Source organism: Ceratotherium simum, chromosome 4 (genome assembly GCF_057802395.1).
Source record: "Ceratotherium simum simum isolate JZ-2026a chromosome 4, ASM5780239v1, whole genome shotgun sequence".
NCBI lineage: Eukaryota > Metazoa > Chordata > Mammalia > Perissodactyla > Rhinocerotidae > Ceratotherium > Ceratotherium simum.
Window position 1 is genome coordinate 9,946,752 of NC_141903.1, and position 21,027 is coordinate 9,967,778.

Here is a 21,027-nt window from a genome sequence, read left to right on the forward strand (position 1 = left end):
AGATTATTGTCATTTTAACAGTGTTAAGTCTTCTGACCTAGGAACATGGGAGTATACTTATTCTTGAAGGATATTTTCCTGGGCCTCGTGTTTGTGACCCAGGCAGCCAGTTAACAATGCCAATTGTGTGCTTTGCATGGGTTGGTTAGAAAATGATGAGTGGGGCCACCAGTGATGAGAGGGGCCACATTGGTTACTTTTGGGGTGGTTTGAGCTCCCGGCCTGGAGGCAGGGCCAGGAAGCCAAGCCTTCTCTGTGGCCTCATATAGAAGGCAGTGTAGAAAATTTCACCAGGCCAAGGGTAGCATCCATGTAGGTGACAAGAGACCAGGCTTGCCTGAGGTGATGGCCTGTTATCACTGTTGGCAACATCTCCCACGGGTGCTGGCCAACCTCCTCCTTCCAGAATGCAAACCACTCAGCAGCCCTGACGGGGCAGACACCTGGAGGGTCTCACGGGAGGGACCACCTGCTCCAGCCAGACACAGATGGGGTCATCCCCTCTGGGGAAGGGAACAGGAGGGAGATGCCATCATAATCAACTATCAAGGGCAGGAGCAGGTCCGACACTTTACCTCCAGCAACACAGAGTTGCACAAATGTGGTCATTAAAGCATTACTTTTGCTTGTTTTTGTTTTATTTTTAGCCATAATCGCCTATTCCTATACTGTCATTCACTTAATGTTTTTTCTTTAAATCAACTCATTTTTTCTAAAATAAATTTATTTGAAAAGGAAACTTTATGCCATTACTTTGGAAAGTGAACCAGCATCACTTGCTACAGAGAGAAGGCAATTGTAAAAGTAAATACAATAAAATAAGCTGTTATTCAATTATCATGGATACCATTTCCTCAAAGGGCTTTGAGCCTTTGTTAAATGGGAGATTAGCAAGCATTAGGGAGGCGCTGCAGGCGCAGCACTGGCCCGGGGATTTCTCCTCTGCTGAAACAAGGCCTGAGCAGAAAAAGGAAAAGCTTTCTCCCATGGGTCAGTGTCATTGAATGCCTCGCCCATGAGTCACCTAAAACCATCCTGTGCACGCCAGTGCTAGGCACCGCCACGCTGGGAAATGCTGCCATACCTCATGCAGTCTTCACGGTCACTTGGTGAATCAGTGAGGAGGGCAATATGATCACCAGTATGTACGTGAGAAACTGGAGGCTTCAGTTGTCCAAGAACGGTGGCGGGAGCTAGGGTCTGGACTGGGGCTGTTGCTTTCCAAAATGCACAGTTGTTTCATGGTCTACCTCTCCCCTAGAAGTCCAGCTTCAGGGACCCCGGCCTGGAAGACTTGGATTCAAGAGCTGCCTCTCGGTTCTAAGGCCCGAAGTTCATTCCGTGTCTCTTTTTGTGTCAGTAGTTTCTCCCCCTCATATCCTGAACTGAATTGTCCCCTCTAAATTCATATGTTGAGGCCATAACTCATAATGTGACTGTATTTGGAGATAGAGCTTTTAGGAAGTAATTAAGTTTAAAGGTCATAAGTGTGGGGTCCTAATCTGATAAGATTGATGGCCTTATAAGAAGAGGAAAAGACACCAGAGATGTCTCTTTCTCTCTGCCACATGAAGACACAGTGAGAAGGTGACCATTTACAAGCCAGGAAATGGAAGCTCTCACCAGAACCAGACCACGCTGGCACCCTGATCTTGGACTTCCAGCCTCCAGAACTGTGAGAAATAAATGTCTGTTGTTTAAGCCACCTAGACTATGGTATTTTGTTATGGCAGCCCAAGTAGACCAAATTTGGGGGATTTTGGCATCTACATTATCACTGATATGCTCTCACTGACTCTGTGACAGTGCAGACAGCTCACAGAACCCTCTGGTCCCTCAAACCTGCTCTGTCCCTAATGTAAGGGCTCAGCATCTCCCCGTCCATCATCTGGGAAAGGGAGATAATTCGCTCCCTCATCTATCTCTCAGGGCTCTTTTGGGCATCCAAATATGATCATGGATGTAAAAAAGACAGTCAAAGCTAAAGGGAGCCTAGAGTTCATTTTGTCCTGCCCTTTCCTCTTCCAGATGAGTAAACCAAGGCTCTTGAGGGCCTGGACCACATTAAATAGGGCTCAGGCCAGAACTCAGACTCGGGGTATCTCCCAGCCCAGTGCTCTCTCCAGGGCCCCACAACTTAAGTAAAAACTGCTGGAGAAAGTGAGACTAGTACTCTTTGTAGGAGCAACAGAAGAAAGAATCCTCTGTGTCCACATTCACTCTCTCTGACAGTGCCATCTTCCTGTGGACTCACAGCGCTGGCGGTCAAGATGGCCAGTTATGGTCTCTTCCCACAGCTGCCCTTGGATTAGCCATTCTTCCTCCATCCCTCTACTCCAGGTCAGAGAGCAGGGTCATTGTTCCTACCTGTCCCAGATCCAAGAGAGCAGCTCTTGGCCCAGAAGAAAGTGCCCTCCCCACCCCTCATCATTCCGGCAAAACTCTGTGGCTAAAGAATGTCCATCTTGGATTTGTGGCATTGTATATTTCCAACCACAGTTTCCTTCAAAATGCATAGTGTATTCAAAATAAACAGCCACCTTCACTCCCTTCTCCCCAGAGGTGAGGCAGATTGAGAAAACGGGCAGGACATGGCCCAGCTGGGGTGGGGCCCGGACCCTGGCGGGATGGAGGACCCTCAGTCAGGTGTATCTGGGTGCCTGGTACCCAACAATTTGTTCTGAGCTCCACGGCCTTTGCTAGGAGGCCAGTCCTATTATGAAGATTCTTACTACTGTTTCCCTATTATTTTTATTGTTGGAAAGACAATAAAAGCTCCTGAGCCAGACGGACCTGGGCATAAATCTTGCCTCTGTGGGAATGTGAGCAAAACAATGTCTCTTTAAGTCACCTTTCCTTACCTGCTAAATCGGGATAATAGTGCCTACCTCGTGGGATTTTCACATCTGGCTTATGGCAGGTGCTTAAAACATGACAGCTGTTAATGTAAGCCCTTGTCTGTAGCGGTGCTTAAAGCTTTCTAAAGTACTTTCACATCCAATATCAAACTCGTGCTCATTTTGTAGAAGAGGAAGCCTACGCTTGGAGGGAGGGGGGTGCGCACAGTGTTAGGTGGCGGGGGTGGCTGTTGATGAAGTGACAGCTCCTCTGGGCATCTGTGAGCCGACTCTCTTTCCTGGTCTCTCTGTCACAGGGAGCAGAAGCAATGGCTCTCCCACGCGTCTTCCTGAGCCTTTTCACCAAGGTTAAGCTGGCAGTTAGTTGTCCGCAGGAAATTTAACCCTGAGGCATGCCTGGGTCAAACAGCTTGAGAGATCTGCCTCATGTATTTCCCCCGGTACTGTGTGCTGGGAGCTCTGAAGACTGTTTTGGATCCTGGGGGCCAGAGTCGGGGAAGAGGGTCCTTAGGAGCCATGGGGCTCTGGAAGAGCTGGCAAGAGTGCCAGTCCACGCTGGGACAGCATAGGACCTCTGAGGCCCAGTGACCATGTGCTAAAGTTCTGTGACCTGTGGAAGCACAGAGGCTGGGGAGAGGTCGGCAGCCTCCTCACATGCAGGATTGATGAGGTCCTGAGGGTAGTCAGTCCCTCCCAGCAAGGATGCAGAAGGTGGGCAGGTGTGCCTGGGTGAGGAATGCCCCCATGTCACTGCCCCTGCTCCCCTTGTCTGTGGCCTGCAGCCATCAGATGGGAAGGAAAGCACAGGTGCTTTATGACCCAAATTGTACATCCATTTCCTCGTTGCTGGGCCTTTCAAGACCAAGAGCTGCAGGTGGGACCGAGATGGGACTATTCAGAGAGACAGATTGTCCTGACCGCCTCCTGTGTGCACATACATGTGCACATGCACGTTCTCATTGAATTCTCAAAACAGCCTTGGAGTCTATGACGATGGTGAATGTACCGTCTAAGATTGTGACCTCTGGCATCCCAGCTCTGCCATTTACTTGCCTGTGATCTTGGACAAGCTATAGTCTCTGATTCTTGGTTTCCTTGTCTTTAAAATTAGGCTGACAATAATCCAAGAGTTTATTGTGCAGGTTAAATGAGGTCCTAGGTAACAAGCACCTCACAGAGTGTCTGGGGCATATTTAGTACCAAGAAATGTGAGTTCCCTGACTCTGTGTAACCCACACAGTGAGCCCCTTCCCTGAACATACACAGGCATCGGGTGGCCCTCTCAGATCTTCCTGAGAGCAAATCTCTACTTCCCAATCAGAGGACAAACTCCAGGGCAGCAGAGGCAATCCTGTCCCTCCTGGTCCAATGGTCTAGGTCCAAGCAGCAGAGGATAAAGCTCTTCCCCATCGCCTATCGTCCAATAGCGGAAGCCTCTGCAGACAGGAGACTCACCATTGGTCACCTCAAGGGCCACACTGTAGCGTCTGGTACAGAGGGGAGGGGGCCCCTTGCAAAAAGGCTTTGCTAACAAAGGCCCTTTGACCTCTGTAAGCAGACCTTCAGGCCCAAGGCAGGATGACATGTTAAGTTTGCCCATCATCAAGGATTATGGAATGATAGTTCCCTGGGCATAGCACCAACATTGCCAAGCCTGGGGGGTGTACTGGCTTGAATAGCATGGCCCCCTTCCCCCAAATTCTTGTCCACTCAGAACTACAGAATGTGACATTATTTGGAAACAGCGTGTTTGCAGATATAATTAGTAAAGTTAAGATGAGGTTATACCGGGCCCTAAATCCAATATGCCTGGCATCCTTATAAGAAGAGGAGAAAACACACAGAAGCAGACACACAGGGAAGAATGTCATGTGAAGAGGAGGCAGAGACTGGAGTGATGTGACCCCAAGTCAAGGAACGTCAAGGGTTGCTGGTGACCACCAGAAGCTAGAAAGAGGCAAGGAAGGAATCTTCTCTAGAGCCTTTGGAGGGAGTGTGGCCCAGCCTTGGGATGTAGCCTTGATTTCACCTTGATTTCGGCTTTAGCCTTCAGGGAACTGTGAGAGAATACATCTTTGCTCTTTTAAGCCACCCAGTTTGTGGTAATTTGTTAGGACAGCTCTTAGAAGTGAATACAGAGGATGGCCAGAGTCTTCTGAGCCACAGAAGGATTTAGCCATGTGAGTGAGGGCTTGGCGAAGTCATTTGCGTATGAGAACAGGACTTGGTAATAAACGCTACTGCTTCCTGAGAGAATGCCTTGTGCCTGGGGCTTTACATTCATATCTGCTTTATTCCTCCTGGCAACTCTGCTGGGGTCTTATGATTATTCCCATTTTACAGATAAGGAAACTGAGGGTCCAGGAGGAGGTCATACTGGTGGTAGACGATATAACTAAGATTTGAACCCAGTCTGTGTGACACCCAAGACTTTGTGCTTTGTGCCCATGAGGGTTTCCAGGAGCTAGAGCCAGAGACTAGAGTTCTCAGAGTTCCTGTGACTGTCAGCCTCACTAGAAGGGTTTGAGGAGACAAAGGTGCTCGGGCCTCCTGCAGATCTGCCTGAGGGGCCGGGAGCCTCCCTGGAGTGTACCGTGAGGGGCGTGCAAATCGCAAACCCCTCCTTCTTCCCCTCGTGCCTGGTCGAGGGCTGAGCTTGGGCCTTGCTCTCTGCCTTCTGCTGACACATGGGGTGGGGGTGGGGGTAAGGCTGGGGGAGGATAGAGGGCCCAGCAAAGTGGGGCCAAGGAGGGGGAGTTCAGGTCTTTTGAAAATTACTTTTGTCGGCTTCATGTTTTTCTTCTTATAATAACAGCGAATGTTTGCTACCTTAAAAAAATTAGAAAATATGGACAAAGGAGAAAATGAGAGAGAGAGAGAGTAGGGGAGGGAGATGAGGGGGAGGGAGAAGGAGGGAGAGAGCGGAGGAGGAGAGGAGAGTTCACAAGGGAAGGGAAAACTGTTACCCATTCAGAGGTTGGTATTAACTTGATTAGATATCCTTCCATGTCTCCTTGCTTCTCCCTTCTTCCCTCCGCTCTGTCTCCCTTTCTGTTGTGATATTCTTCCTTTCTCTCTTGATCTTCTTCCCCTCCTTTCTCTTGTGTATATTTTGCTCCATATGTTTAAAAACCTGTAGTATATATTTCCATAAATAGGATATTTGACAACCTGTTTTATAACTTGCTCCCACTCCTCCACTTTCAGTGTATTGTTCAGCGTATCTTTTCAGTTAGACCTGCAGGATCTAGCTCAGTCCTTTTAACAGCTGCACAGTATTCCAGTGTAACTGTATGCCAGTGTTATTTACTCAATTTTCTGTTCACGAACATGCAAGTTACTTACCATTTCACTAATATAAACTATACACTAATATGAACATCTCTGTGATGGACATTTTTGTACATACATCTCAGCTTCAAAAATAAAATTCCTAGAAGAGAAATACCTAAGTCAAAAGAGATTCACAATAGACACTATCAAAATGCATCCTTTTCATGCACACTGTCAAAAGCATCCTTAGGAAAGATTGCTTTGCCTTGTTCCCCCACCAAGAACGTGTGAGACGAGGGCACCCACTGTCTCCTGTGCTTGACGGCTCTAGGCGTTGTTAATGTGCACAAGAAGAGGGTATATCACTGTTTTTCTTGATCATTAGTGAGACTAGGCATCTTTTCATATGTTTATTATCTATTTGCATTTCTTCTTCGGTGAAAATAGATTTGCCCATATTCTACTTAGAAGGTCTTTAACTTATTAATTTGTCAGAGACCTTCCTATATAAGGTTATTACAATTTTGACATGTATGCTGTAATATTTCCCTCTGATTGTGTTCACTTTTCTACTCTGTTGATGGAGACTTTGCTGTGCAGACCCCTCTCATTTGTATGTGGTCTACTTTGTAAATCATTCTTTCACAGTTTCCACCTCAGTTGCCGTGCTCAGACAGGCTTCCGCCTGAGCTATGTTCTAGGAACTCAGGTTAACGCAGGAGGGGCGATGGCACCAGCTGTTCAGCGTCTCCAGTGTGACTCCCAGCGTTGTCGTTCTCCTGCTTGCAACCTTTCCCTGATGCCAAGAGGAGGAAGGGTGAGTGCCTTAGCTGGATTCAGGCCCCCAGCATCCTGTCCCTGCTCCTCTGCTTCCTTTGCACGCTGAACTCCTGCCGTCTTGGAGCACTTGCATCTCCCTCTCATCTCCAGGCCTTTGTGCGTTTTCTATCTCTGCCCTCAATATTCTTTCCTTTTCCTTTCCCCAGGAGAAATCCTCCTGGACCTCGAAGTCTGAGTCCAGGGGTCACGGACTCCAGGGAGCCTGCCTGTCTCCTCCCCTCCTCTGTACCAATACATCCCGGCACAGGCCACAGGAGCTGTGTGAAGGGGTGTGCTTGTCTGTCTTTCCACCAGCCTATGAGACCCTGGAGGGTGGGACTGTGTTGCTCACTGTTAAACCTCCAACTCCTAACACAGTGCTGGGCACACTGTAGCTGCTCAATAGACATTTGATGAATCAATGGACTCTTGAATGAGTTTTAAACCCACCCGGTGTCAACATCCTCCAGTCAAAGGCCACCAGGGACACATCTGTGGTTGAACAAGTTGGGTTTATTACTCGCTGCAGAGAGGGGAAGCGTTCAACACGGGCATCTCACTGAGAGGGTGTTAGAAAGGACTTGAAGGATTTGGGCTTGTATTAGGTATTTCAGGGAGAGTTCAAGGAAATGGAGCTTTGCCCTGGATGGGAGGGATGCTGTCAGGAAGTGGGTGTAATCCTAAGATTGGGCATCTCATTAAATCTTACGTGGACGGAGGGAGGACTAGACTGAGGCTGAAGCTGGAATGGGTGAAGAAGCAGGAGCCCCTCACGTGAGTCAGGATACGGGATGTTTGGTCATTTTTGTGTCTTAAACAATGTGTACGCTTTGTCTGTGTTCACACATGATTGCAGAGGGGGCTCGTGTCTTGATCCATTGTGGTCGCAGAGTGGGCCTGTCTGATGTGGATGTTCTGAGAAATTGTGCTCAACAGGAGAACGCAAGGCCTAGCTGTGAGTGCCGGGCCAGCTCCTGGATTGCCCACCAGCTGCTCACCTGCTCAGTCACCTGTCAGCACCTCTCCTTTCCCCTACTTCCTCCTTTCCCCTACTTCCTCCTTTCTCTCCTAGCCTCCCCCATTTGCTTCCCATCACCTCCACGCACCTCCTGCTCTCGCTCACTGTCAAACCTGCTCTCTAGACAGGGTCTGAAACAGATGATGTGGGCAGTGTGTTGAAGCACAAAGAACCCTGAACCACACAGGAAATGAGCATATTCACGCCTGGATGTGTGTCTGTTACTGACAGGCGATGTGCCACGGCCAGTCGCATTCACTCTGCAGAGCACAGAAGGCACTGCCGCTCCTTCCCTTTGTGAGTTCAGTTTCCTCAGCTCTGAAGTCATGGCCTTAGGACCAGATTTCTAATAAGCCATTTTGTCTCACTCTGAGGAGGATTGAAAGACCTCATTATGCTCTGGTGTAAGTCTTTATTCCCTGTTAAAACAAACAGCTTCTGGCATCTGTGGACAAGTGTGGGAGTTAAATGTGTATGTAAGAGTGTGTGTGTGTGTGTGTTAGGGGAGATGATTTTCTGGCACTTCTAAACCCCACCAGGAAGCAGCCTCTCACGTTACCTACTCTGAGGGCCACCTCTGAGTTTGGGAGCTTGGGAGCATGAGCATGGGAGGAGGGGAGCCAAGGGTGGTTCTTCAATTCCTGGGAAGGCACCATGTGTGTGTGGCCAAAATCATGGAGCTGTCCCAAAGGTGGTGTTAGGAAAGGCATGTTGGTGGACAGAGGGGGAGAGACCTCATTCTCCTTGTAATCTGTAGATTTCCTAGGTATCGTGTGATTAGGACTTTGTTCTTCAAGATATATTGTTTTTCCAAAAAGAAACTATAAAATTGACCCAGCGCAGGATGTTAATGATCTATTGATTTGCATCAAATTGCAATTTAAAGGCTATTTCCTCTGGGCAAGCTGCTGTGCCAGACCTTTCCTGCACATTATCCTGCTTGATGTTCATAGAAATCCTGGCACTGGGTACATTCCTTATCTCCATTTAATAGCTGATGGGTCAGAGGCTCAGAGAAATGATGACACTTGCCCTAGGTCTCTAGCAAGTAAAAGCCAAATCAGGATTTGAACCTAGTTCTGTCTAGATCTAAACCTATGTTCTTTTTATTTCTTTTATTCTTTTTTTCTTCCAAAGTCTGCCAGCTTGAAATGGTGAGTATGAGCCTTCTGTGTTTGGCATAAAAATAAGGCAATCCCCCTTTGCTTTCCTGTCTCAGTGTAAAGTTATCTAGACAAGCCAGGGCCTGGGATGGGGGTAGTAAGCAGTAGCTTTTTATTGTTTCATCTTTGATCCTCTTTCTTCCAACAGACACAGGCCCAGAGTTAAACCCAGTCATTACTAGACAAAGAGCCACTTGACTATCCCAGGGAAGGACTGGGAGTGACTTGGGGGTGCATCATGACCAAGATTAATCTTGAGAGTCTGTCACGAGCCCAACCCCCCCAGCCCCCACCCCGGGGCCTCAGAGAGTGTTAGGAGTGCTGGACCAGCCCGCACGCATGGGAGCTGGGGCTGCTGAGCAACTAGGAATTCCTCGTGGAGATGAATAGGTGTGAAAGATTAATGTCTAGTGGGAGATTTCATCCATTCATTCATTCATTCAACATTCACCAAGCACATTCACCATACCAGGGACTATGCCAACTGCCAAGAAAGCCATCAAGACCTGGTTCCTGTCCTCAGAGCTCACGGTCTACAGGAAGCCAGACAAGTAGAGAGAAAATGACAACACGTGGGAAGGGTCTCATGCTCTAAGAACACACAGGGCTGGGCCTTTGCTGGTCAGGACGGCTTCCTGGAGCAAGTGGCTTCTTAGACAAGAACTGAAGGCTGGGCGTGGAAAAGGAGGGGTTGGCAAAGAAGAAAGGACACCCTGGCAGAGAGAACAGCCTCTGGAAAAGCCCAGAGATGAGACGACAACAGCAGGAATGTGAGCGCACTAGTGTTTCAGGGCAGGGGATTTGGAGGCAGGAACTTACCGGTGTTTATACCAGCGGTGTGCTGGAGCCTGCTCACACTGGCTCATAAGAGCTGGTGGTTAAGGTTTTAGGAATTTTATAAACCAGTTGTTAAACACAGTTGTTATTAAATATTAAATTAAATAAACTTGCGGTTAAACAACTTATATTTAAAACAAAGGGAATAAATACTCAAATCTCATTACTTCCAAATATTTTACTACATTTTACTATTACCTATGCTCTTGATGTTATTTACATCTATTGTATCTGTGTGGTGGAAATAATATTTAACGTTGTGCTGTTGCACACATCTTCCCAACTCTGCCTTCAGTTGCATCACATGGATCGCTTGAAATCAGCTATGAAGGGAGTATTTACACCATGGAAATGGGCAAACTCTACAAATCTAGGCCCCTCTTTTTTTCTCCGGAGAGCCAGTTGTTAAACATTTACCAGCACACAACTGAGTTTAATAAACATACATAAAAATGCAGAAATCACAAGTGTGATCTCAATACATTCCCCTGAAGTGAACATATCTGTGTGTCCAGCCCTCAGGTAAAACAATAGATCAGCAGCACCCCAGAAGCCCCCTCACCCCCTGTTCCTGTCACTAGCACCCTCCCTATATACACACAAGGGTACTTACTATGCTGACCTCCCTCACCCTCTTAGGAACTCTAAGGAGGGCTTCTGCCAGCCCCTCATTCCCATAGACCCTCTTCCATATCTTGGGGTTAGCACTTAGTTACTTATTTTCTCACTATCCTGTTTTAAATATTTTAAAATTACACTAAGAATACAGAATCACAGGCAGAAAAATTAGAACACACACATATGGAAGCCATCTCTTGAAGTAGCTGCTGCTTCCATTGCTTGCCCTGGATGGGCAGAGGGGATTTGAATTTGGTTTGGTCTGATGCCACGTCCAAGGCCATAACCAGAGAGAGGCAGAGATAGATCATGAAAGGCTTGTGAGCCATGAGTGTGGGCCTAGAGGAGATGGGACCACTGAGGACAAGGGAGGCATGACAGCCTCGCCCCTTAGAAGCTCATTCTCTGCATGGGGAGGGAGATACTGGAGGCAGGAGTCCACCTGGAGGCTGTCGCCGATCAGGAATGCAGAGACGACCGTGGCCCGAGCTGGGGCAGCATCTTTCTGAAGACCATCATCCTCCATATCATTGTTCCAGAGTCTGCGGAAAGAAAACTGTACAGTTAGGAGACGAGGAGTAGAAGGCAATTCTGCTCCTGGGGGGATACTGTCTCCTAATTCCCAGACCACCAGGCTCTCCTCGCATCCAGGTGAAGAGCACCGGCTCTGGAGCCAGGCGCAGCTGTGTTTGAGGTCTGCCTCTGATTCTTACTGGCTGCGTGAGCTTGGGAAAGTGACAACTTCTCTGAACACCAGTTTGCCTTCACACCAAATTAAAATAACTGTAGCTCCAGCCTCAGAGCTTGTGGTGATCATTAAGTAATCTCTGGAAGTACTTAGTTCATAGTAAGCACTCAATACGTGTTAAACCTACCTGACGCTGTGGCACCAGCTGCCTGGCCTGAAAGAAAGGCAGGAGAGACTCCCAAATAGCTGCACCACTTTCAGGACAGACCCTGCGTTCTTGGTCTTCTGAGAACCAAGGCCAGTGGGCTTGGGGTCCTGGCGGCTTCTACAAAGAACGAGCACATGTCCAAGGGTCCTTTGGGGCCCGCAGCGAACTGGAAGGAAACAGATGGTGCTTGAACGTTACAGTACTTCTGCCCCCGCAGAACCTCAAAGAAGCACTGAGTTGAAAGGTCAATTCCACAGAGTTTTCACCACAGCCCCTGAGAGGAGACTCCCAGACAGGTTAGCAGACAAGCAGCTTAGGCCTGTCTCCTCCCGGGCTGGAGGGAAGCAGCGGGCAGTGGACAAAGTCTGTGTGCAGGGCAGGGGCTGAGCTAAGCCTTCCACAGGACACGGCTTGCACCCCCGCTGATGCGCTGGCTGACACGGCCCCTCCTGATTGCGGTCCTGTGTCCCCACGTCCCTCCAGCGAGAAGACTCGGATGAGCTTGTTCAACAGCAGGCCTCACACTGCTCATTTCCAGGGGTATGAGAGCCTGAGATTTATCACATGGACCAGGGTCCGAATCTCTGCGCTGCCCCCCTTCCCTTTTACCTGAGAGATCTTCATATGTTTCCTAAACCTCCATAGTTTCTCGATCAGCCAAAGGGACACAACAGCAGCACACCCGCCCCGCAGGGTCGTTGTGAAGATTACGTGAGATAAGAGTGTGCTGGCGTGCCCCCATGCCTGGTGCAGAGCAGGGCTCAGCAAATGCGCCTGCTCTGCTGCAGCCCCTCTTCCCTCTCCTCAAGCTCTCCTCCCTTCCCAGCCTCGTGCCTCGTCTGTCTCTCCACCAGATCCACCAGGACCACTAAGGAGCACCTTAAAACCCTAAAACCCCCACTTGCATGGCTTGAGCATTTCAGGAAATCTGAAAATTTATTTTTCTGACTCTCATGTTCTAGATAGGCTGCTGGCCTTACACTGAACCACGTTACTGTGGTTCTAATGGTGGCTGCCTAAGGGCCGTATCATAGCAGCCTGGGTTCAGCTTGGCTCAGGTGTCAATAGGACCAATCATGGCGGATGGCGGGGGGCGGGGTATCACGGAACAACATGGCGGGTCTCTTGGGCCCCGTCATTGGAGGAGCTGGTTTCTGCAACGGAGGACTGGGCTGACAATGTGTTCACTACACATGAAGATAAGCATAAGGACAAAAAAAATCACCTAATATTCCCTCACCCACCAGAAGATGACTGTTAATATTTTCCAGGTAGTATTTCTTGATTTTTTTCCCTTGTAATTTTATCTATTAGAATAAATGGGATTATTATATAGTCCTATATTATACATATATATTCTTCTTGAGGCATGCTTCCCCCAGCCCCCCACGTAACTTGGAAATTGAGATGTTCTAATTCAGGGTTTTGGGGGCATTGGAGTTAGGTCGTTGAGGGTGAGCACGTAAACCAGTGGTTTGGAGACCTCTTTGCATGAGTTCATGTCTACATTCCTTTGGCTCCAGTCTCACCTCCTCCATGCAGCCTTCCCGGGCTCTCCAACATACAGGAAGCCCTCTTCTCAGACCCTTTATTGGTGTTGCGGCACATATCTTCACTGTAGAGCCCAGTTGTAGGAAGCTAATAAGTGCATAAGTCCATCCATAGCAGGGCACACAGAACTAACGCTGGGAGGGAAGTCCTCTTCCCTCCGTCCCTTCCTTCCTCCCTCCTTGTCTTCCTTCCCTCCGTCTCTCAGAGGAAGAGAATCAAAAGAGGGGCAAGACCGGGCTGGCCCCGTGGCTTATCAGTTAAGTGCGCGCGCTCCGCTGCTGGCGGCCCGCGTCCGGATCCCGGGCGTGCACCGACGCACCACTTCTCCTGCCATGCTGAGGCTGCGTCCCACATACAGCAACTAGAAGGATGTGCAACTATGACGTACAACTATCTACTGGGGCTTTGGGGGGAAAAGTAAATAAATAAAATTATAAAAAAAAAAAAAAAAAAGAGGGGCAAGACACAGCCAGTGGAAGCTGACCGGGGACACCCCCTTCGTGACCCGGGTCCCGCGCTCCATCAGTGCACCCCGGGGTACCTCTTGCGCCTCCCTTCCCGTGAGCTCCTGGGGCTGCTACCAGGAACTCCCCACGTCACAGACGAGGGTGGGCAGGTCTTCCTGCTGTCAGAGCCCTGCAGACATTCTTTTACTGCTGTGCCTGTTAAATCCGGGGCTGAAGAAGAATGGAGACTTGAGTGTTGTGGACCTTGGCTCTAAACTGCCACGTCTCTCCCGGGCTGGGCTGGTGTCTCTTTGGGCCCCTTCACCCCCAGCGTCTTGCCCACAGCGCACCCCGGACAGACCTGCTGCAGGGAAGGGGTGGGGCTTGAAGAGCAGGCAGTGAGATTATCAATGGAGAGGGTGGGATTTTAGGGTCAGTTTGGGCAAATTTGGTGGCAATGGGATCTAGAGTGACAAAAAATCCTGGTCTGGGCTTCAGGGACCTGCATTTTACTTCTGCCTCTGACCCCATCTCTGGGTGATATTTGTGGAGTCCCTGCCTCTCCCAGCCTCAGGTTTCCTTTCTGTGCAGCAAGGAGTCAGCCTATTCTGAGTTTCCTAAGGCTTTTTATGGTCTGACACTGTATCCCTTCCCTTTAGCTCCCTCAGCCACCAGCGCATCTGCCTCTACTGCCAGGAGAAGTCTGCTCCCTGTAGGAAGGGATTCCCCAGGAAAGACTCTGAGGGGTTTCTAGGAGGCCCTGCTTTTTCTTTTCGCAGTTTCCCTGATTTTGCTGTCTCATGGTGAGTCCTGGGCGCCCCAGGGCTCAGTGCAGCGGATAAAAATTTCAGCCATGGCACCCACGGATCTGCGTTGGAATCTTGGCTGTGTGTCCTTGATCAAGCTACAGAATCTCTCCAGGCCCCAGTTTTCTCGCCTATAAAATGGAGATCAATAGTATGGACTGCATTGGTTTATTTTGAGGATTAAATGCAATAAAGCAGGTCAAGTCCTAACACAGTGCCTGGCACAGAGTAAGCTTGCAGTGATCATCATCATCATCATCATCATCATCATTGTTGTTATTGCTGTTATTTACCACCTGCCCTCTGTCACTTCAGGGAAAGAGAGCCCCCACCCGATTCAGAGCCCGCAGTTTAGCATGGCCTGTGTAGGTGGCCAAGGGGCCCCAGCTTGAGCCCTCTGTATGCACACCCGAGAAGGAGACTCCAACTAGAAGACCTCCAGCTTCCGCACACGACTCCCCCAGCACGCATTGTGTGAGGACCCCAGTGAATCGCCGGTGTACATACTCGTGGGCCGTTGTGAGGAGAGCTCCCAGCTGCACAATACTTGACCCAGAGCCGGCCCACAGCTTTCAGTGAGTTGTAGCCAACAGTACTGTTGTCATTGCCACTAGGATTAGCCACATCTGAGGCTGTACTGCAGCATGATGAGGTGCAGGAGTCAGAAGACCTGGGCATGGACTGGCTGTGGACTTCAGGCAAATCGCTCAACCACCCTGACCCTCAGTTTTCTCCTCTGTATAATGGGACAATACCACCTTCACAGGGTTGTTAGGGGGATTAAATGATCACAGCACAGTTATAAGGATTGCATGAGCTATAAAGACTGGGATATGCCCAGTCCATGGTTTGTGTTCAATATAGATGGGTTCCTTCCATGCTCCTACCCCATTCCCCAGGCACCTCTCTTTTCACTGGTACCCTTTGTCCTGTCTCCACACTGGTGTGGAGGAGGGAAAGAGCTTTGATAACCATTCTTTCTCTGCCTCCTGTTCCAAAAGCCATCAGCTCCAGGCTGTACTTGGCCCCATGTTGAGTTGCCCAGCAGATGAGAGACAGAACTCACAAGAAAGGCCACATGCAGTCTTTTTTTTTTTTTAATTAAAAAGAAAATAAGAAAAAAAACAAAAAACACTTCCCAGGGTGTGCTGTGATGGAACATCACAGGCGTATAAAGTACACAGAAAAACGAGACACAAGTCCCAGGAGCTGCACATGTGGACCCCTGTGCGGCGGGCTGCAGGCCCCTTCCTGGAGGCCTTGTTTTCTCAGACAGTCACCTCTCCCTGGCCATAAGAAAGGAAGTGCTTATTCAGCCTTGTTTCTCTTGGAAGACTCAGCCATCTCCAGCTCACTGGTCCATGACGTGCACACAGGAAATTGGGCTTTACAAGATTTTTGCAGAAGGGCAGTGCCGGGGTAGGGGGGTTTGGGGCGCATACCACTCCTCTCCCTGCCCTGCTCGAGGGCCCCAGGGCTGGGGAAGTGATGTCGCTCTGTGGGGAGAGGCTGGACATTGCCCTGCAGGGGCATGGGGCTGGGCTTCTGGAAGTAAGCCCACTGGTAGCTTCCCTCCTTGAGTGGAAGCAAAGGGAGTGTCTGCAGGTAAGTGGCGGGCACAGAATAAGGACTTGGACCGGGATGAGACGTGCCAGGGGCTGGTGCTAATTTTCGATGGTCAGCCAGAAGGCAGTGGGAGATTTGGACATGCTTGCCATAATCAGCTTTTCACATTGACCTTTCTTAGCTGCTCACCAATTCCTCCATCCCTGCCTCCGTTGACCCAAACCGGGGGTCACATAGACCCGGATTTGACTCCTGGCTCTGCCACTTCTAGTTTGTACAGCCCTGGGAAAGTTACTTAATTTCCTTGAGCCTCAGTTTCCTCATTTGTTAAGTGGGGAGGTTCATGTGGACCCCACAGCTGGCTGTAAATAGTAAGTGTGATCACGCCTTCAAAGAGCCTATGACAGCACCCAGCACAGAGTCCGTGCTCAACAAGTGGCCGCCATGATTACTGCGATCCAGGCACCAGTATTTCCACTGCAAGGTTGGTGAGTGTGTGTGTGGATGTGTGACAAAAAGAAGGTTAACACAGTGTTCTAGAAAAAGGATGAATTCCTCTGAGCCTCCTGTGTGTGTCTGGGCAGTTCAGAGGTGCTGGACCACAGGGATGCTGGCATGGAGGGCCTCAAGTGCTTTTCTCTTGGGCGTGTCCATCTGGCTCAGGAGCTGTTCTGTTTCTAGACCTCGGTGCCCTCCCTGGGGTAGAGGACATTGTTCGTGTTGATGCTGTTGTAGAAATGAGGGCTGAATTGGTTGAGGACAGAGCCTCCATAGCCGAGAGCGTTGGTGGGCATGGGGTTGGCCCATTCGCCCCCGCCCCCGTGGCCGCTGAGGTTGCTGAGGGGGGTGTAGGAGCTAAAGTTCAGCAAGTTCTGTCCCATCTTGTCAGTGGGCTCAGGGCTCAGTCCTGGTGTGGCCACAGGGCGGCTCACGGGGCTCGACCCGCTCACATAGGGTGTCATGGTGGAGAGGAAGTTGTTGAGGCAAGGGGTGCCGGATGGCGGAGGGGAGGACTGCTTCTCTGGGGAGCCGGTGGTGCCCAGGGAAGTGCTGTCCAGGATGTCCTGGGGCTCCGTGGTCTTGGGGCTGCCCACCAGGAAACTGGTCTCCGTTTTCTCTGAGCCCAAGGAGCCCGTGCTGGAGGAAACATCCGATTTTCTCTTCCTCTTCCTGCGGAAATTTCCATTATCGAACATCTTCTCACAGTTGGGGTCCAAGGTCCAGTAATTCCCTTTGCCTGGTGCAAAAGTGGGAGAAGGTAAGTAGCGAGATTGACAAGATGCTTTGCTTCTGTTCCTTTTTATTGTCATAAACTAAAAACAAAGGTAACAAATGCAGAAGACAGAGCACAAAAGGCAGGGACTGAGAATGGAGGAATTCCACCAACCGACCACACACCTCAGCACACCCACCTTCATTCAAGCACCCACCCCACACCCAGGCGCTCTGGGGGCACAGAGCAAGTGAGGCAAGCGGTGAAGGAGTTTACAGCGCAGATCTCTTTAAGAAGGTCAAGAACGGGGGATGGGGGGGGTTCCTCCAATGCTGTCCTGAAAGAAAACTCAGGAAAAAATTCAGGGCTCCCTTGGGCATGGAGTCTCAAGATGGACTTGAGTCCCGGCTTTGCTCCTGACTGACTGAGGGACCCTGGGCGACCCTCGGTTTCCTAGTCTGAAAAGTGGCCCCGTCGTATCTGTCCCTTCTTCCGCAGGCTGACGGTGAGAAAGGACAAATGTCCATGTGTAAAAGGGCCTTGTAACTGTGAGGTGCTGCCCCAGGGAAGCCTGCACTCTGCCTGCTCGTCTCTCCGCCTGAGGGGGAGGCCAGTCATTGGACAGGACGCCTGCCCTCCTCTGGGGGACAGACAGTCCCGCCCTCCCCAGCCTTGAAGGGGGCAGAGGTGGGGTCCTCTGAGCCTGACCCTGGCTTCCTGTGGTGGAACAAGAATGGACTTTAATTCTAGGAAATGGATACATGACTATATATCACTCTCTGCAGTCTCTGTATTTTAGAAATTCATCATTAAAAAGGAGAAGTTCACAGTCTTTGGTGTTGGATCTCCATTCAGATTCATGATCCATCACTATCACTTCATCTGTGTCACCCCAGGGGGGCTGTTTCACCTCAGTGTTATTTTCTTTATCTGTAAAATGGGTTTAATAAAAGCTACCCTGCAGGGGTGGATTACAGGGGATTACATAACAAGGGCAGGCAGCTCACTGTGGCCCTTAGTGGTTGCTCATCAAATGTCCCATCTCTTCCCAGCAGGCAGGACGCACCTGGGCATCGTCTAGTCCAATCGCCCACCCCCAAGGCCTTTCCATGAGCTGGGCGCTGGGGCTTCAGATTCATCACAGCAATTACTGCTTGCCCTGGAGCACTTGTTGGCACCCATTACCTCATGACCCTGCCACAAGCCTGCAAGGAGCCACCGTTACCATCCCTATTTTTCAGACAGGGAAACTGAGGCTCAGAGATCTAGCCTGCCCGGGGTCACTGACTGGTCAGCGGTGCAGCGAGAATGGAAACCCAAATCTGCCTCCAGGGCCCACGGTCTCCTTCACTGCTGACTCCCCTCAGCCCCCAGTCTTGGGAGGCACGGCCATATTCAGAGCTTTCTAGAATGAGGTTTCAGGGAGGAATGAAGTGAGCCTTCCTGGGACGTTGCTGAAGCAGTGGGCCTCCCCCACAGGGCTGGCGGCCTCCCCACCCGCGCTCGCAGCCCCCTTACCGGGGTCGTCCTCGTCGCGGGGCACCTTCTTGAAGCAGTCGTTGAGCGACAGGTTGTGGCGGATGGAGTTCTGCCAGCCGGCCTTGCTCTTGTTGTAGAAGGGGAAGTTGTCGGCCACGTACTGGTAGATCTGGCTGAGGGTCAGGCGCTTGTCGGGCGCCCCGTGGATGGCCATGGCGATGAGCGCCGAGTAGGAATAGGGGGGCCGCACCAGCTTCATCAGCTCCTCCTGCGAGGGGATGGGCAGCCAGCCCAGGTCGCCGCCCCCCAGGCCGGACATGCTGGGCAGCAGCTGCCTCTGCACCCCGTAGGCCTGGGGCAGGAAGGGGCTGGTGTTGGTGCCGGGCAGGTAGGGCGGCGGAGTCATGGCCGGCCCGTTGAGCCAAAGGTAGGGGTTGGGGGTGGCCCCGTACTCGCCACCTCCTTCGAAGGAGGGGGGCCGCTGAGGGCTGGGCACGCCCTGGGGGTGGAAGAAGTTCTCATAGTAAAGGTTCATCTCGGGGGGCTCCTGGCCGATGCTGGGGAACTGGGGGCTGCAGCGAGGTGGGGAGGGCGCCTGGAGGTCGAAGGAGCTCATGGTGCGGCTGGGCTGGCGGAGCCACCTGCCTGGCACCTGCACAGGGAGCTGTTCCTGACAGGTGCTCCGCAGGCCCCAGCCGCCCACTTATACCCCCGCGGGCTTGGCCGGCGGCCCCACCCAGGGGCGGCCACATGCGGCGGGCCCGCCCCGCCCTCCTCCGACGGCCGTGCCAAGGGGAGCGGGCCTCCCGCCGCCCCGCACGCCAGTGACGCGCTCAGAGCGGCGGCACAGCCGAGTTAGCACCGACGGGGGCGCCCCTCTCCGCCCCGGGCCCTTTTCCCTCTCCTCACTGGCTCTCCTCTTGCTCATCACCGCATTCTGTCTCATTTTGTCTCTCTTGCCTCTTTCTCTGCCTCTCCCATTTCTCTCCCCTTCTCTCTGCCCTGTCGTCCCCTCTGCATCTTTTTCTTTGTTTCTTTCCGTCTTTCTTTCCCATTTTCTTTCCCTTCTCTTTGCCTGTTATGTCTTCTCTCTCTCTCTCTCTCTCCTTTCTCCTCCTGCTTCTTTTCTGTGTGCTGCTCTGGCCACGTCTCCCTCCCTCACTCTCTCTCTCTGAGCTTGTTTCCAGCTCCTTCTACTTCTCTGTCTCCTCTCCCTCACTTCCTCACATCTCTGCTTCTCTCCGGCCTTCTGCTCTCTCTCTCTCTGTCTCACATTTTCTCTGTGTCTCGGAGACACATCCTCGGACTCCCTCTGCTTTCCCACCTGACCTTCCTTCTCTGCCCCCTCATCCTGACTGGGCGAGGCAGTTTATCAGAAGCCACATATTTTGTCTTTTGATGGAAGACACACTTTCTGGAGTTTCCAGGAAAGAGCCTGGCCCTGGAGAACAAGGAGAGCAGAGAGGCAGCCGGTTACAGAGAGCCTCCCTCCACACACACACACACACACACACACACACACACACACACGCAAGCACGCACTGCAGGCACGCAGAGAAGGAGCTGTGCACAAGGTCCGTGGATTCTCCCAAAGGAGCAGAGCTCATAAAAATAACAACAAAGGAAGAGAATGTGAATGAGACTTCAGGGTAAAACACGAGAGAACTTGCACTATCCAAGTTTCTTTCTGGCTGCAGGGACAAGGCAGGTCCCAGCTCCTTATCTGATCAAAGTCCTTTCATGTTTCAGCTTGCAGAGGCCTGGGGAGCTGAGGGCAGGAGGAGAGCCCTCACCTCCTCGACTGGCCATTCCCCTCACCCCATCTCCGCCTCAGGCTCCAGAGGCAGGAGCTCCAGCCTGGCCCAGCTTCTCCGAGCCTTGTGGCCAGTCCCCCTATCTGGGCTCCATTCTCCATCTGTAGCTTGGAGATGACTTGTCATCCCCCGGGTGGGCCTTCAGCTTGGGGACTGGGTCCCCCTTCTCAGAGCATAGGCTGCTGTCCCCTGAGCAGCCTTCAGTAGCAGCCTGAGACTTCTCTCTGGGATCAGCAGTTAATATTTCGAGCCTCTCTGGTCACCATCCCTCCTACCCTCCCACCTCTACTTCCTTCTCCCCATTCAGCTTCCTCTCTTCCTCCAGACCCCATGTGCCTTTGAGGCCAGAGAAGGAGGTTGCCTACTGTCTCAGCTGGAGGAGGTGCTTCTCAGAGGATTCTCCCCTCCTCTCTCTGCTCCCCTCCACAGCGGCATCAGGATGCACGTAGGAAACCTGGACGCCATGGAATAAATCTCAGTGGCAGCATCTTGGTGACCAGAGGATGAGTTCAGGTAATTGGGTGGGAGGCATCCTCCCAGGCCCTGAGGAACCACCTGTCCCCGCCGTGGAACAGTGAAACAAGTGACTCTGAAAGGGCTTCAGTGCCCAGGTGAAGCACGGGGTAAGCACACTTTACACTTTTTTTCCAAAGAGGAAAGCAAAAGAGGC

At 51.2% G+C, this 21,027-nt stretch overlaps 1 protein-coding gene across 1 annotated transcript; it reads right to left on the minus strand.

Annotated features, from left to right (window-relative positions):
* Window positions 1-15,376: 15,376 nt before the first annotated feature.
* FOXI1 (forkhead box I1) lies at window positions 15,377-19,160 on the minus strand. Its single transcript, XM_004428540.3, has 2 exons — window positions 18,583-19,160; window positions 15,377-17,088 (listed from the first exon to the last, which is right to left on the minus strand). Exons 1-2 carry the CDS (start codon window positions 19,157-19,159, stop codon window positions 16,529-16,531), a joined length of 1,137 nt encoding a protein of 378 aa, XP_004428597.2. The 5' UTR covers window position 19,160; the 3' UTR covers window positions 15,377-16,528.
* Window positions 19,161-21,027: the final 1,867 nt, after the last annotated feature.

What these genes read in the sequence shown, in the direction of transcription:
- FOXI1 (XM_004428540.3), bottom strand. Translation starts at nt 19,159, where the DNA reads ATGAGCTCCTTCGACCTCCAGGCGCCCTCCCCACCTCGCTGCAGCCCC. An exon ending in CCGCGACGAGGACGACCCCG is followed by an intron (nt 17,089 to 18,582) that starts GTAAGGGGGCTG and finishes CTTTTGCACCAG; the next exon opens with GCAAAGGGAATTACTGGACC.